General features: G+C 37.6%; 1 protein-coding gene across 4 annotated transcripts; it reads right to left on the reverse strand.

Annotated features, from left to right (window-relative positions):
- Positions 1 to 4,236: 4,236 nt before the first annotated feature.
- LOC147395391 (uncharacterized) lies at positions 4,237 to 16,603 on the reverse strand. Of its 4 annotated transcripts, none has more exons than XR_015180606.1 (4): positions 16,447 to 16,603; positions 9,683 to 16,293; positions 8,496 to 8,599; positions 4,237 to 4,439 (listed from the first exon to the last, which is right to left on the reverse strand). XR_015180606.1 is itself a non-coding variant. In XM_086450781.1 (4 exons), the coding sequence occupies exons 1-3, from the start codon at positions 16,576 to 16,578 to the stop codon at positions 9,718 to 9,720; spliced, it is 6,540 nt and encodes a 2,179-aa protein (XP_086306907.1). In that variant the 5' UTR covers positions 16,579 to 16,603; the 3' UTR covers positions 8,198 to 8,599; positions 9,683 to 9,717. The 4 variants fall into 4 exon arrangements, 2 of the variants coding, with proteins under 2 accessions (XP_086306907.1, XP_086306906.1); XR_015180605.1 differs by lacking the exon at positions 4,237 to 4,439 and adding an exon at positions 4,511 to 6,948; XM_086450781.1 differs by lacking the exon at positions 4,237 to 4,439 and having other exon boundaries at positions 8,198 to 8,599; positions 9,683 to 10,339; positions 10,508 to 16,293.
- Between the last annotated feature and the right edge of the window lie 545 nt (positions 16,604 to 17,148).

The raw sequence follows: 17,148 nt of genomic DNA on the forward strand, positions 1-17,148 counted from the left end.
TCTAAAATTTGTGGGCCTTGGCCTGTCAATTTTTTCTATAGAATTTTTCAGTTTTCATATAGTGTATCAAAGTATAATAACTTTTGACTTAACTGCTGAATCGATTATTGTTATATATTGTCGAAATTAACTCAATGAATGTAAGGTTGGATAATTAGTTTATGTCAGTATGTAATTTTTTTGAAACCTCGCTGTAGAAGATAATAACGGTGCGTTATCCAAACTGTACACGTGTCCAAGCCGGTTAAGTGGAACATGTGTATGCCCGCCCCTATACTTGCCATTTTTAGTAAAGGGAAAATTACCATTTCGTGTGTTGAATACAAAAAAATCCTATTCTGATACACCATTCATTTTAATTCCCAAAACATGCTTTCCCGCAAGTTCGTCACTTTTATATTCAATGATCTTGTTGATATATTACTAGTGATCTCGTTGTTAAATTATCAAGGATATTTGACTTTAAAATTATCGTTGATTATAAAAATAACGAACTTGCTTGAAAACATGTTTTAGGAATTAAAAATGACCTATGTACTGGAATTGAAATTTTTCTATAAGTTGCACATGTTTTCAAAATTTTGTTTACATTTGTATTTTGAGATTTTTTTAATAGTTGAAACTATATTTAAAGGGTCAGGATTCGGTGACTCATGGAAAAAAAAAAACACATGATCTCAATTGTTTAAATATAATTATTGGATAGGAAACTCGAAAACTTATGTTAGTTGGATCTGATGAGTCATGATCAATTTTTTATTCATTTATCAATCACATATTTTAGATAATTATTGTCCAATAAAAATCAATCAATCCAACGGTTGATATTAAATGAGTATATACAAAAATTATTTCGGGTGTCATTGGGTACCCATTTACTTAGAACAAAAAACCCCGATTCTAAATCCTTTTTCATTAGAATCAATTAGAGTTAGGTCTAAAATGGAACCGAACTAATAGGAATCGAAACTATTAGGTTTTATCCAATGAGTAATAGAAACCGATTTATTTTATCATTTCTTTCTATATTATAAATGATTTTAAGTTTTTATTTATTTTTTATTTCAACATAAATGCATATTATATAAAATTCTTCAATTTTTCATAAAAATTATCGACCAGATCTCAAAATTAGTTACTCTTCTAAACATTTATTACTTTTATTTTTTTTAAATCATTAATTTGTATATTTAGTATAACAAATTATAACTAAATTAATAATTTTGTTAATAATATATTAATTTTTTAAAAGAAATTTTTTTTAACAGTGATTTGAAGTATTATTTTTCTCATTTGGATTTTTGATGGTTTTAATTTTAATTTCGATTTCTTTTATTTTAAAATCGGACTCGAAATCAAATCAAACTAAATATAATATTTATGACTTTAATTTACTTATGAACCGAATCGGAACCGAACCATTGACACCCCCTTTGAATACAAGTTGAAAAGACAAAAAAAAAAATAAAGAAAATTTATTTTGAATCTCTTGAGCGGGACGTAAATATGGAAACCTACTCATTGGTTGATAGTCAGTGGAGCCCATAGAAGATGTCAAGTGTCGGATTTGACACGTAGTGTGAACAAGAGAATCGAATATTTCGATTTACGAGAAAAGGACAAAGCACTCTCGTAGTAAGACTTGGTGGGACCCTCGATTCACTCACTTCGCAAGTAAAGGATATTTCCACGAAGAAGAGGAGAATGATAATGACAATGATAATGTGACACGTGGATAACATGAAGTCGTCATGTGAGACACGAGACGAACACGCTTCGAAACTTCATCGTGGAAAACGGAAATGCTTGTCCGTTAAGGTAACCCACGTCACCGTTTGAAACGGACTGAATTGTCCGTTAGGGTTTTAAAATAACGTACAGTATTTTTTGTTTTTTATTTTCCGGTCTTGTTAACGTGTGCCCTGAAGGCACACACTAGAGTCCAATAAATACACTTTGGAAATTGAATTTTGTACCCAAAATACCCTTTATAAAATCCTTTATTTTTTGCCTTTTGTGGGGATAATTTAGGAAATGGCACCCACAATTCCATGTTCATCGAAAGAGTAGAATTACTTTATAATTCAACTTCTTTGAAATATATATAAGGGAATGATAACATTCAAGATCTTAAGGAGATGTTAGCATAATCTAACACTTATTTTTTGTTAGAAGTTTTGGAATGAGCTGATTTTTGGTGAGGTTAGAAGCTGATTTTTGGAGATGTTAGCATAATCTAACCCCATGTTTACAAGTTGAAAAATCGTGGACCGTCTATTTTTTGTAAATCATTTGTGATGAGGTTAGAAGTTTTGGAATTGACTGATTTTTGGTGAGGATGATCTCCTCACCATAAAGATCATCCTCACCAAAAATCAGCCTATTCCAAAACTTCTAACCCATGTAGGACAAAACACATTGGGCAAATTGTTGGGCAAAATGTTGGATTTTGAACGGGACCCATACTTAAATGATCATAAGGCATTGGTTGCCAAATATTTATTTCAAAATACTTAAATGATCATAACATTTATTGCATAAAAGACCAACACTCTTGTCTTTTTCACTAAAAGACAAAAAAAAAAAAAAAAAAAAAAAAGTTTTATAGAAAAAAAAAAAAAAGTGTTGGATGATGTTAAAATCCCCATGAAGTATTGGACATATGTATATATACATATTAATAAGAAACCATGTTAAAGATGGGTAAAAATCATAGTGACTAACCTATTAAGTCTCAACCTTCAAAATTTTACTATCTTAAATTCACATCTCAAGAATTAGATAAGATTTTCAGAGGTTGATGATGATAAATTTGGATAGGAAACTCGAAAACATCATTTGTATATTTCTAGAAAGACTCGTTTTAATGGGTACCCCCACAAAATTTTCAGGTCCTTGTCACTCCTAACTTTTGAAACTTGTAATTTTATTTTATTTTTTACCATGATTTTGAGCACCCTATTCATTTTTACCATCTTCTTCTTCCTTTTCTCTCTTCTCCAAAGAAATCGACAAACCAGGCAAGAATTAGGGATTACACCATTTATTTCGGCTTTTCAATCTCAAGTAAACACCACCGAAAATCATCACATTTTTGTCATTTCTTCCCCATTAATCTTTTGATGTAGATGGAAATAAAGTTGGTAATTCACCCAAATGTCATTGTATGGACACAAGTTTTTTTAATTAAATGTCTATTTCCCTTTTTTACTGTGTCATCCAAACTAAAACTCTTACATACATACAATAAGAAAAAAAATGTATATACATATACATAGGGAAAGGCTCAAAGGACATGTGAAAAAACAATGTAACATTAATAAAATTTTAAAACATGGGTTAAAAATTTCGGATCGAACTGATTTTTTGTGAGATGATCTCTATGATGAGAAGATCATGGAACCCCATTAAAAGTGATTTAGAATGTGGATTGTCGATTTTAAACCAATAATTTATAAATCACTTTTGATTCATTTAAAGTTTCAGATTGAGCTGATTTTTTGTGAGGATGATCTTCTCATCATAGTGACTATCCTCACAAAAAAAAAAAAAGCTCAATCCAAAACCTCTAACTCTTATTTTGAAAAACCATTGTTTTTACATATGTCCCATGAACCGCCCCCATATATATATATATATATAGGGTGGCGTTCAGAGGTCCTAAAGAATGCCAAACAATTTTCAAAATAGGGGTTATGTTTAACTCTCTTTACGGCCTCCGAACGTTTCCCTTCCCATATATATGTATATAAAAAGAATTATATTGTGTCAGCGCCACAACGTCAAAATTCTTCATGCATGTCTAAGTAGTAGTGTCGCCGCAGTAAAAAACCAAGGTATTTTTTACTGTGAAATGTGGACTTGACATTACCACGACAAAGTCGACAGACTGATGATTCACGAAGTGATGGGTATCAGTGGTGGTGCTACAAAAATTGAAGTAATACCAAGGTGCCGAAAACATTTGGGGTGCCAATATATTTTTTAAAATTTTACTGGCACCCCTTAAAAGATGGGATGGCCAAATAAAAATTTTGGGTGCCTTCATACGCAACCTTCTTGAAAATTTCCTCATATTTTACGGAACTTCCCTAAATTAATCAGAATTACCCACTCCGTATGGTTAAAACAAATGAAGCCCATGTTTTTTTATTATAAAATATCTCATCCTCATGGTTTTTATTCTCCTCTTAAGACTTCTATTTCACCATACATCAAGTCAATCACAGGCAAATAGGAAAAAATAGATCACCCACAAAGGGCAATTCATCAGTAAAATTAGCGACAGTGTTTGTTCCTGTATTAGAAAGTTGCTCCGTAAATTGGGGAACTTTCGTGGGATTGGAGCTTGCAACCATAGAAAGTTGCTCCGTTTTCACTCACCTCCAACTTCAATTAGAGTTGATGGCTCAATTTCCACAACCCTACCATTTTCATCCCTGATTTGGAAAGGCACTCTTAAGGAAAACAATTTATTTATATATATAAATAAAGTTGGAATAAATAATTTTTAAGAAATAAATCAAGGGATTTTAACAAGGGGGTTAAACATGAATCGTAAAAAATTATTCAAGATGATCCGAAGTATCCACTGAACATTCTATGTAGATCAATATTCCAAGAAATAATTCGTCAAAATATTCCGAAAGGAAATAAAACTATGAACTTTGCCAACAACTATCCACAATACCAAAGGTTTTTACAACCCTTCACTTTGTTTCTACTGCCATGATCCAAGCACAAGACACATCTAAAGCAATATCTGAAAAGAAAATTCACTCCAATTGCCCCTAATCATAACTTTGCTTGGAGTAGACGACAGAGAATTAAACACAAAAGAACTCAAATCATCAGAGGAATAGGCTTTCAGATATTCAAACTTACCAAGATTTCAAGGCAATGGATAAGAGAACATAGTTCAAAACATTATGTTTAGCATTCAATAGTTGAGAAAGCATCAGTGAGACCAAATTAAGCTCAAAATTGCTATATAAACTAGTTCACTCTTTTCTGTTTGAAGCCCCAGGCCAAGTTCATTGTCAACCAAACATAATCTAAATATCGAAAACTTAATAGAAACCATATATGATGAAATAAAAAAATCAATCAAGAAACAAAAGTTTCAAATGGTTTGACAAGATTGGCGGTGATGATGAAATCCTTTCACTATTTCCACAAAAACAGGATTACAATCTCATTTACTCTTAGAAAACTAAAAATCTCTCCTATACACCCAAAATTGAGTTGAGTATGAATTTATAGTCCGTACTAAAGATGAAATTGCCCCTAACGAAAAACTTACAAAATCACATCCGTGGAATTGTCCCTGATGACCAATCCATTCTGCCAATATAAAATACCACAAACAGAATACAAGGCACAGACATAACTGTAGAATCTATAGCCAAATAATTAAAGAACAAGGAAAGACCAGCTAGCCAAGCTGGCTAATAATCACTTTGAATTGAGCAGCTATTTACCATAATCTCCTTTTAACCATTCAAGGGGGAAAAAGAGTATATTGACACAAAAAAAGGGTATATTGACAAAAGGGGTTGGCAAGATTGCCCATAAATGGACTGCAATCAGAGTTCTCTTTCTATTCTTTCATGGAGTTTGTCCATACTAAACGTAAACTCAGAATCTCTGCACAGATCTCTCTCGGTTGTTCAGCCGTGTTTAGCACACAAACAAAACAAAATGATCACTATGCATGATGTTGAAGTGTAAAGCCCATTCAAATCTGAGGGCTATATATGAAACCTGTGAAATTACATAGCACTGCAAAGTAGAACACTCAACAAATTATCTACACCATGCTTGAATGAAGTAATGTAGAGTTTTCACTTCATTAGAGAAGCAATCCACACCAAAAATCAAAGCATTTCATGTACAGTTTAAGCATCAGAACATATGAAAGGTGACAAAGGATAACCTAATTACAAGAAATAATCTCTCCCTTTTAAGCTTTTGATTCTAGGGTTTGTAAAATTTTGTCAGCTATTATTACATTATTTTGTTATACATTAAGGCATAAGGGTCATTGATCAATATGCATGCTATACCAAAACTCATAATCCCAAGTACATTGTTTCTATATTGTGCACATATAATAACACCAATCCGAAAGACAAAAATACCCTATCTCAGACTGTCAATCCAGTTCCTTGCATCTCACTTGGCACAAAATGGAACACTATATAACTTTAATTAACGGTGGGCAGGATCGAAACAAATTATTTCGATAATAGGTGAATAATACAAGGACTATAATGTATATCATATTAATACTTGGGGGCAATCAGCAAGATGTCCTAAGGACACTCAGACAACATTCTAACATCCCAAACATATGCCAAACAAGCTTTTCAAACAAATATTAACTTATTCAAAAAACTTGTTTTTGGCTATTAGTTATATTATTGATACTTTTTTTTTTATAAGCAGAAATTCATTGATAGGGTCAAGGTCGGGTGAGTTGACTGACCAAGCGAAACAAATATTGGATTAAAAAAGTATCAACAAAAACGAATTAAGACCTTTTTTATAGATAAAAAGAAATAAAAAGTACAAAAGAAGATAGAGATGACCTTCGCAAAGAAAAAAAAAACAAAGGAAAACAAAAGAACAAACACAGAGCAAGAGCCAAACGACCAAAGAAGTCCTCAAAAAACACCCCTTTGAACTTCTTGAAGATTTCACACTAGTACAACAAGAACCCTGAACCAATAAAATAATCTCTTGACTGGACTGAGCCTTCCCTTCGAAAGATCTAGCATTTCTTTCCTTCCAAAGACCCCAAGCAATTGTGAACGGAGTTAGACTGCTAAGTAGTCTTTTAGAAAAGCGGAAGCTTGCTCCCAACTGCAACCACTCCCCGAATACCTCTCTGACTGTGCCCGACAAACAAACCTCCACACCAAACAAAGAGAAGAAATGGTCCCACACCTATTTTGCCACGAGACAGTGCAAAAGGAGGTGATTTGCCGTATCCTCATCGAGCAAGCAAAAACAACAATATTTTGGGCCGCAAAAGTCCCTTCTTCTCAATTGATTGAGCATTAGAATCATTTCCTTAATGGTTGTCCACACAAAGAAAGCCACCTTAGATAGCACTCTTGGACCCCACACACAGTAACATGGGAAAAAAATATAATCCCCACGCCTATTTAAATCATTATAGGACTCTTTAATCAAGAACAACCATTTATCCTCATCAAAAAAAAAAAACAACCATTTACCATTAATCACCCTTATTCTTTTATCATCCCCAATTATCTCACCTGAAGCATTATCAAGACACAACGAAACCTCCATGAACTCCTGCACCTCCCAATCATTCAACGACCTTCTGAAAGCTAGCAATCGGGATATTACTTTTCCTTGCAATAACGAGTAAGGACAGGAATCTCTTCTTCAACGGCCCCACACCACACCGAGAATCCTCCCAAAATCTTACTGTAACGCCCCTCCCAACCTTAAAAGAAATCTTTTTTTTCGAATTGAGGAAGGACCTTAAGGATACCGTCCCACACACCCCACCCAACCCATAAGGATTCTTTACCTCACCACTCTCCCACCCAAATGCATCTTCCCCAAATTTAGCTGCTATGACCTTTCACCACAACCCTTCCCACTCCCCTCCAAACCTCCAAAACCACTTCCCTAACAATGCACCATTCAAGGACCCCAACTTTCTGAACCCAAGATCCTCCAAACTCTTAACTGTACAAACATTCCTCCAACTAATCAAATGAATCTTGCTCTTCCCTTCCCTATCATGCCATAAGAAGTCTCTAAAATTTTTGTCCAACCTCAGTTCCACACTCCTGGGAAGTGAGAAAAGAGACAAATGGTACATTGGAATACTAAAGAGCACCCTTTTGATCAAAGTTAACTTACCGCCTTTTGACAGATACCTTGCTTCTTATCATGTCTTTATTACACTGGAATACTAATGACGTGTTTTTTTTATATTAAAGTCGCAATCTTCAAAGTTATTTGGTTAAGGCTTGGAAGATCCAAATATCAATCATCCAATAGGGTGGTTGGTATCACTCAGTTGACAAAGGAAAGGCTAGTCTACTTCTACTTAAGCTAGTGAAGATAGTCTTTTCTGGTTAGATGTATAAATTTGCAGCCATGCCTATAATTTTATGATTGCAACGAAAATTTCCGTATTTCACAACCTTGAAAATTATCAACAACAATGAAGCAATCAGCTAATATTAATTATAATCGCCATGAAAGAAGCACATGAGATTTCAAAACAAGAACTTGATGACCAGAAGGTGCCAGCTTGCTGAGTTGGTAAAGTCTTTAAGTGTTGATACGACAACCTTGGTTCAAGACTCGACTTTTCACCCACTAATTAACTTACTTGCTTAACAAAAGAAAAAAAAATGATGAACACGAGAACCCTGGTATAAATACAAAGGTAGGGTGGGGAGAGAGGGAGAATATAGATAATTAGATGGTCCTAGCAGAGAGATTACCTTCTTCAGCACCTCATTTGGTACGCAAAATCTTGCTGATAGCTTCAACACTTCCATACTATCTAACACAGTTCTTCAGTCTCCACTCGAGCTATATTATAAACCTGCATTTGAATAAACATAAACATTATATATTTATGGTAAAAAAGAGGTCAAGAAGACCTACTAAGATACTTGGAAAGTACTTAACCTAACTATTACCCTTACAAACAAAAATCCATTTAAACAAAAAGGACCTCAAAATGCACACGAGAGAACTCCTTGAACACTTTACACACATCATCATCATCATACATAATAATAATAAAACCCACAATACTAACGATAATCTCTTGAACGGAGTGTTTCTATGCTTCAAAAACCTTCTTGTTCTTTTCCTTCTAAATACCCCAAAAAGCTTTGGCTCTACCATCTTTTAAACACTGAAGAAACTGAACTAGGAAGGCAATAAGAGTGGAATAACGATAGAAATGAGCAAATTTCCCTGGCAAAAGGACAATTAATAAGCAAATGGTTCACAAGTTCCCTACTAGCTTTACACATGAAGCAAACATTGACAGAAGTGATACCCTTAGCTATTATACAATAATTTAAGTAGTAAGAGTTTCTTCTAAATCCAAAATCCCAAGAATTTCTCCCCAGCACAACCCAAAACAATTAACTGCAACCCTTTTATTGAAGACATGGCAAACTACCTAGGGGAACTCCTCCCGAAGTGAATACAACGATCCTCCCAAAATGGCACCTCGTTCCATCTTCCAAACTTTAAGGCAGCTCTTTTACAAGATTCGGAGGAGGTTTTGACAATGCCCTTCCACGCACTACAATCAAAAGGGGACCTCACAACATCGTTTTTTTCATACCTATAGAGTTCACACCATATTTAACCTTAAAAGAGTCTAGAACACATGGTCCATGTGAAAGGGTAAAAGAATTCAAATGGTTCAGAGGTTCAACACTAGCCTGTGAACCATCTACCTTACTGCCCAAAAAAAAAAAAATTGGATGGATAGAAATTTAGGATTATGTGATCAGGTCAATGTTTTACTAGAGGATCTCCTAAGTGGGACCAATAGGGCAGTGGAGACCACCCATTTGCACCTGTATATCATTTTACACAGTGGCAACAGATTCCTTCAATGGAAAAGTTCCAATACTACAGAAGTACAGTTATGAAGGTAGAATACCTGACATTGCACATCCTTTCCTAGTAGTGGGGACATCAGGTTGTGTTGTATTCCAGAAATGCTGCATCTTCTCTAGCTTGTGGTGTGGAACAGGGAGAACCTTTAGATGAGATCGATGACAAATACCTTAGCTGATAACTTACAGGCACTGATCCAAAAATGCCGAATTTCCTGGCACTACTGAAAGCTACTTCTGCATCAATCCGGTTCTTGAAAACCACTTTCGCACTGCTTGACTCTCTTATTACTTCTGTTTCGGATTCCTTCAAAGGCCCAAAGCGGCTGAATATCTTATTCAGATTCGTTTCTGAAGGAACAGAACCAGCCTCGGTAAAACTCAGAATTAGCACCAATGGGGAAAAATCATCTGCATTACTCTTCTCATTCAAATCGCCATCAAGAATTTGCTGTTCCATTTGGGACTCAAGCTGTGATTTTCTCTTCCTCCTGCGATTCTTGCGTGATGGTTTCTCCTTTATCAGATCATGATCACCATTAAGATTTTGCTCTCTAGAATCCAATAAAGGAATCAACTGAAGAGAGTTTTCTTGTTCATCAAATAGATCATCCATCTCCATTGAAGCCTCAAGCAGAGATTCTCCTTTCCTCTTCATATTCCTGTGCGATGGTTGCTCTTCAGGACTGCTTTGTATAATCCTGTCAGTCCAATAAGAGTCGCTCATATCCTCAAAATCAAATGTATTCTCAGAATTTGATGGTTTTCTACTTCCAGGTTTCTTTTGCTTCCTTGAACTAGAACGATCCAGACTGACAGAATTTCTAAAATCAGTGAAGAAATCAACAATAGTAGTCAGAAAACTGTACCCTTTCATTGGATCTCGAGCAGCCAAGCAGAGTTGTGAGAGCATCTCATCTGGAGAAGAGAATTTCTTTGGAATGACAACCCTTCTTCTGTGCAACTCTTCAGGTTCAGTTTTCTCAATGCTTCGATCTACCTTAACCGCACTATTCTGAAAACTTTCACGGCTACACTTGAGGATCGGAGGGGCCCCGGTCAATTGGCTTGCAATTCTACGGATGCATTCTCCAACTTTAAAAGACCTCGGAGTAGAAGACTCGTTATCCACATCTCTCGATGGGAGAACTATTTGTTTCTTATTGTTCACCTCCGAGTCATCGGAAAACGAGTTAGCAACTTTACGTTTTGTGCCGGACGACGAACCTGACTTACCCACAGCCCTTTCATCAGTGCCATCACCATTTACAAGATATGAGGAAGCCTTCTCCTCGGACATCAACTCTGACAAGCTTCTTTCTTTTCTGCTCCGATGCAAACCATCCTCGGAAACATTTTTACGTTTACGAGAATAGCCGTGCGGGTTTTTCAGCTTTATTTTTCCAGAGGGCACCCGCTCTTCATTCTTAGCAACTGGAGTAGAATCCCCAATATTTGCTTGTGAATCATTCTCCAATAACCCTCCATGGACATGGAATTCGGGCAGTCGAGGATAACCTTTCAAACGGTAGAAAGCAAGTAGTTGAGTCTGAGCAATCACGAGTTCCAATCTATCACCTCCACTACAAGGGTTCTGTGCTAATGCTTTGATATACTGGACAAGTTTATCAGGTTCAAATGAAGTTGAACTCAAAGATTTGTCCACCCCATCTATTCTCCTTGACTCTTCCCGGATCCCAACATTTTCGATAATCTGAGATTTTACCTTGGCATAGTCTTCTTTTGGGGTGCAGGAGCATGCCATCCCTAATTCGACTCTTCTAGAAACCTCATCCAAAGCACAACCAACAGCACTACGGAATGATTCTGAACTGCTTTGCTTCTCCATCTGTGAGAAATGAGTTTGAAGCGGCTTTAATGATGATGCTTCATTCCAAGCAAATGTTTGATCCCCAAAATAAGCAACCAAAAAGCTGTCTTTTTTATGATACTTCATTGCATGTTCTGATGAATCCGATGGATCAAATATCTGTCCAGGCCACCAGGGATGACTTCTAACTTTACCCCAGACTAAATCAGAAATTGAAAACTCGCCTTCTTTTTCTGGTGAAAGGCAGTAACTGGCTGCATACCCCCTTTCAGAGGCAGTTTCTTCCGTGATAACCTCATCTTCAGTGTACAAGTTCCCATCTTTTCCAGCACAGCTATCTAAATCTTCAACTGGACTACCCATAATGCACTCTTTGCCACTACTTTGAGAAACTCCGACTTCAGAAACATGAGACCCCATAATTTTATTTTCGTCCAGCTTGGAGGACCCCCCTGAAACCTCTCTTTCATCTTCAACTTTCATGGTCTGATTCATCTCTCCAGTAGAAATACCAATCTCAGACACTTGGGTACCCATGATTTGGTCTTTGTGCTGTGGAGAAGCACTACCTTGACAGACTTGAAATTCTGAATCAAGTTTTGCATCTTCCACTGGCCTCACAGATTCACTAACTCGAGCAGAATCAGGCTCACTTTCACCTTTCAGATTCTCCTCGATTAGATGTGAATTCATTCTTTTATCCGCTTCTTCTACCTGATTAGAAACTGTTTCAGCTACTTGGGCAACAATTGTTTGTTTTTCATCTTGTCTAGAACAACTAAGATCCCCATCTGGAGGAGATTCTGTGATTCCCTCAGCCACCTCAGCTTCCAAGATTTGTTTTTTCTCCATACAAGAGAGATTCACTTCCAAAGCATCAGTTCCTGAAACTTCGTCTTTCGTTTTCAAGACTTCATCATTGTACATCACTGCAACTTCCTCTCCAACATTGACTTGGATTTGCTCAACCAATGATTCAGTGATCACTGTCGCACACTCCACCTTTGCAACTTCGGTTCCACCTTTCTGCACTTCATCTTCTGAAGTATGACCTTCAGTAACTTCAACTTCTGAATTGGGTTTCACATCATCCTCCAAAGGCCCAACAGATTCAGTAAGTCGAGAAAAGTCAGGCTCATCACCCTCGTCATGTTGAGAAGCACAAGAAACCGTAGCTTGAAATCCATCAGTAACCTTGGGAAGCAAGGTTGAAACTACAGTAACACAAGCACCCTCATTCGGACTCTCCACGACAGGATGTAAATCCATTCTCTCATCTCCATCAACCTGATTAGAGACTGTTTCAGCTATTTGGGTAATGGTGCGACTAGAATCCTCATCTGGAAAAGATTCCATGCTTCCAACAAACACCTCAGATTCCAAGCTTTCGTTTTTTTCTGAACAAGAGGGGATCCCGTCCAAAGCATCAATTCCTGAAATCTCATCTTTCATTTTGGAAACTCCAATAATTACTTCAATTCCAGTTTTCTGCTCTTTTTCATCTGAAGCATGACCTTCCGTGACATGAGCCTCTGAATATGAATTTCCATCCTCCAAAGGCCCAATAGATTCACCAACTTGAGTGGAACCAGGCTCAACCTCAACCTCGTTATGTAGAGAAGAACATGAACCTGTAGCTTGAAATTCATTAGTAACCGCAGCAAGGGAATTTGAATCTATTGTACCACAGGCCCCCTGATTGAGATTCTCCTTCACAGGGTGTGAATCCATTATGTCATCCCCATCTTGCATGGAAGTATTCTCTTTGTCACTAAGATGCGCGTGTGGAAAAGATTCTTTCTGCTCTTCATCTTCCGAAAAATGACATTCAACCTTTGAATCCAGATTCCCAACAACCAATGGCTCAACATTTTCAGTTTCAATATCTTGAGCAGAATCAAGTTCACCCTTGCTATGTAGAGAAGAACACATGTCTACATCTCGAGGTTCACCATTAACCTCAACAACTGAGTTCGAATCTACTGTAACACACGCCTGTGAATTCCCCACCTTTACATCTTCCAATCCAGCTTTCCGCTTCTCATCATCCTCCGAAGTATGACATTCAGTGACATGAGCCTCTGAATCCGGATTCCCAACCACTAAACCCTCAACAGATTCAGTAACTGGAGCAGAATCAAGATCAACCTCACTATATAGAGAAGCACATGCACCTGTAGCTTGAGATCCATCAGTAATCTCAGTAACTTGAACCTCTGAATCAGGATTCCCAACTATCAAAGGTGCAACAGATTTGGTAACGTGAGCAGAATCAGGCTCAGCTAAGTGCTCAATATCTTGAGATCCATCAGTAACCTCAGCAACTAAGTTTGAATATACTGTTACACAAACCTGTGAACTTTCCACCTTTACAACATTGGTTCCAGCTTTCCGCTCTTCGTTTTCAGTTACCTGAACCCCTGAATCCAGATTCCTAACTTCCAAAGATTCTACAGATTCAGTAACTTGTGCAGAATCAGGCTCTGCCTCACTAAGTAGCGAAGCGTCCATACCCGTAGCTTGAGACCCCTCAGTAACCTCAGCACCAGAATTCGAATCTACTGTAACACAAGCCTGCAAAATCCCCACCTTTACAACTTCCATTCCAGATTCTCGCCCTTCATCTTCTGAAACACGACATTCAGTGACCTGAACCTCTGAATCCAGATTCCCAATCACCAAAGGCTCAACAGATTCCGTAGCTTGAGCAGAATCACACACACCCATACCTTGAGATCCAATGGTATCCTCAGCAATCCTATTCGAATCAACTGTAACACAAGTCTGTGAATCGTCCACCCTTACAACTTCCATTCCAGATTCTTGCCCTTCATCTTCCGAAACACGACATTCAGTGACTTGAACCTCTGAATCCAGATTCCCAATCCCCAAAGGCTCAACAGATTTGGTAACTTGAGCAGAATCAGGCACGCCCTCTCTATGCAGAGAAGCACACACACCCGTAGCTTGAGATCCATCAGCGTCCTCAGCAACCGAGTTCGAACCTACTGTAACGCAAGTCCGTAAATCCCCCACCTTTACAACCTCCATTCCAGATTCTCGCCCTTCATCTTCTAAAGCACTACATTCAGTGACTTGAACCTCTGAATCAGGCTCTTCAGTAACTTGGGCAGAATCAGGCTCCGCCTCGCTATGTAGAGCAGCACAGATGCCTGTAGTTTGAGATCCATCAGTAACATCGGCAACCGAATCTGAAGCATGAAATTCGGTGACTTGAACCTCTGAACCCGGATTCCCAACTTCCAAAGATTCAACAGACTCAGTAACTTGTGCAGAATCAGGCTCAGTCTCCCTACATAGAGAAGCATCCATACCCGTAGCTTGAGGCCCATCAGTAACCTCAGCACCAGAATTTGAATCTACTGTAACACAAGTTACTGATCCAGCTTTCCGATCTTCATTTTCCAAAACATGACATTCACCGACTTCAACCATTGAATCCAGATTGCTAACCTCCAAAGGCTCAACAGATTCAGTAATAACGTGAACAGAATCAGGCACACCCGTGGCTTGAGATCCATCGGTAACCCCCACAACTGAGTTCGAACCTTCTATAACACAAACCTGCGAAGTACCCACCAGTACAACTATTCCAGCTTTCTGCTCTTCTTCCAATGAATGAAACTCGGTGACTTGAACCTCTGGGTCCGAATTTTCAATCGCCGAAGGCTCAACAGATTCAGTAACTTGAGCAGAATCAGGCACACCCTCTCTATGTAGAGAAGCACACACACCCGTAGCTTGAGATACATCAGCAACCTCCACAACTGAGTTTGAATCTACTGTAACACAAACACGCGAAGTGCCCACCTGTACAACTTCTATTCCATCTTTCTGCTCTTCTTCCAATGATTGAAATTCAGTGACTTGAGCCTCTTGGTCCGAATTTCCAGCTGTCAAAGGCTCAACAGATTCAGTAACTTGAGCAGAATCGGGCACACCTGGTGCTTGAGATCCATCGGTAACCTCCACAACTGAGTTCGAATCTACCGTAACACAAACCTGTAAAGTACCAACCTTTACAACTTCTATTCCAACTTTCAGTTTGTCTTCCAAAGAACGACACTCAGTGACTTGAACCTCCGCGTCCAAATTCCCAACCATCAAAGGCTCAACAGATTCGATAAGTTGAGCAGAATCAGGCTCACATACACCCGTATCTGATCTCAAATCAAATGTAGCACGAGCCCCCTTATTCAGATTCTCCTCCACTGTATTGAAATCCCTCGTTTCATTCTCAGCTACTGGATTAGAGTCCGTCTTCCCCTCTTGCATGGAAGTATTTTCTTCGCAACTAAGATCACCATTTGTAAGAGATCCTTCCAAGGTTTGATTTTTATCTGAACAAGAGGGATTCCCATCCAAATCATCAACTCCTGGAACTTCGTCATCTTTCATTCTTGTAACCTTCTTGTTGTCCATCACTACATCTCCAACAAAAACTTGGATTTGCTCTACTACCGATTCAGAAATCTCCATTGAACACTCCGCCTTTACAACTTCGTCTCCAGATCTTTGATCTTCAACTTTCTGCGATACTGATGCACAAACTGGTTCTGCTTCACCATGAACATCAAATCCTTGAGGTTCAACTGGATTCTCTCCTTGAACTGAAACCCTAACCTTTTCAGTTCCTCCCTCGGTTAGGATTTCAGCAACAGAAGCATTGGTCGTAGCAGAAGATTCTGTAACACCAACCCTAAAAATCTCGCTTTGGTCATCAAGAGGAACAGCATCAGAGTTCAGATCGAGGTCTTCGGAGGGGGTTTCGTTTGTGAGAAGATTTGCAGACATGAAGAAACCCTATTAATGAAGAAAAATGTTTCCTTTTTACAATAAATAAAAATAAAAACCCTAATACAAACAAGAAATTTATGAAATTGAAACCCTAAATTGCACTTTAAAAAGGAGGTAAACCCTAGAAGTTGCAGAGAGAGAGAGAAAGAATTAACGCACCTGACTGGACGAGCAACCAGAGATGCTGTGAGAGAGAGAGAGAGAAAGAGCGAGAGACTTGAGACAGAGAGTTGAAACTTGAAAGTGGCGTTTAAGGGGTAAAACGAAGGTGTTTTGTAAATGCCCCTCCATGTTTCGGAGAATATTAAAGACAACCCTACGTTTTCAAACAGATGACATGCCCCTTGATCTCTCCCTTCTTTGATACACTAGTAAAAAATTACCTGAATACCCTCGCCTTCGTCCTACAACCAAAAACCTTGGTTTATTTTCTTAAAACGAATCATCTTCAACTAATCAAACTAATAATCTTGAACCTTTATATACTATATACATATACCATCTACTAAAACCTTCAAACATTAGTGCAAGATGGGATTTTGAAAAATTAGGAAATGAAAGAGATTTGTGTATAAAAAATCACGATTTTCTACAAAGAGTTAAGTTGAGGGTGTAAAAGGTGTATTGAAGATAAAGTTGAATGAATTAAAATAAGAATAATGAATTTCTGACACTCCATTGACATACGCCCCTTAACGTAGAGTCATAGATCATTTGTCTCAAGATACATAAAATCATAAATATTTTATATGTATCCGAGGCAAATGATTTACAATTCTGTGATAAGACATAGGTCAAAGGAGGGCAGCAAATTATCACGACTCTTAAAATAAATATATCTTGGAGATCGGAGATGTTTGA

Source organism: Akebia trifoliata, chromosome 8, assembly GCF_017979445.1.
Source record: "Akebia trifoliata isolate Shusen 1 chromosome 8, ASM1797944v1, whole genome shotgun sequence".
NCBI lineage: Eukaryota > Viridiplantae > Streptophyta > Magnoliopsida > Ranunculales > Lardizabalaceae > Akebia > Akebia trifoliata.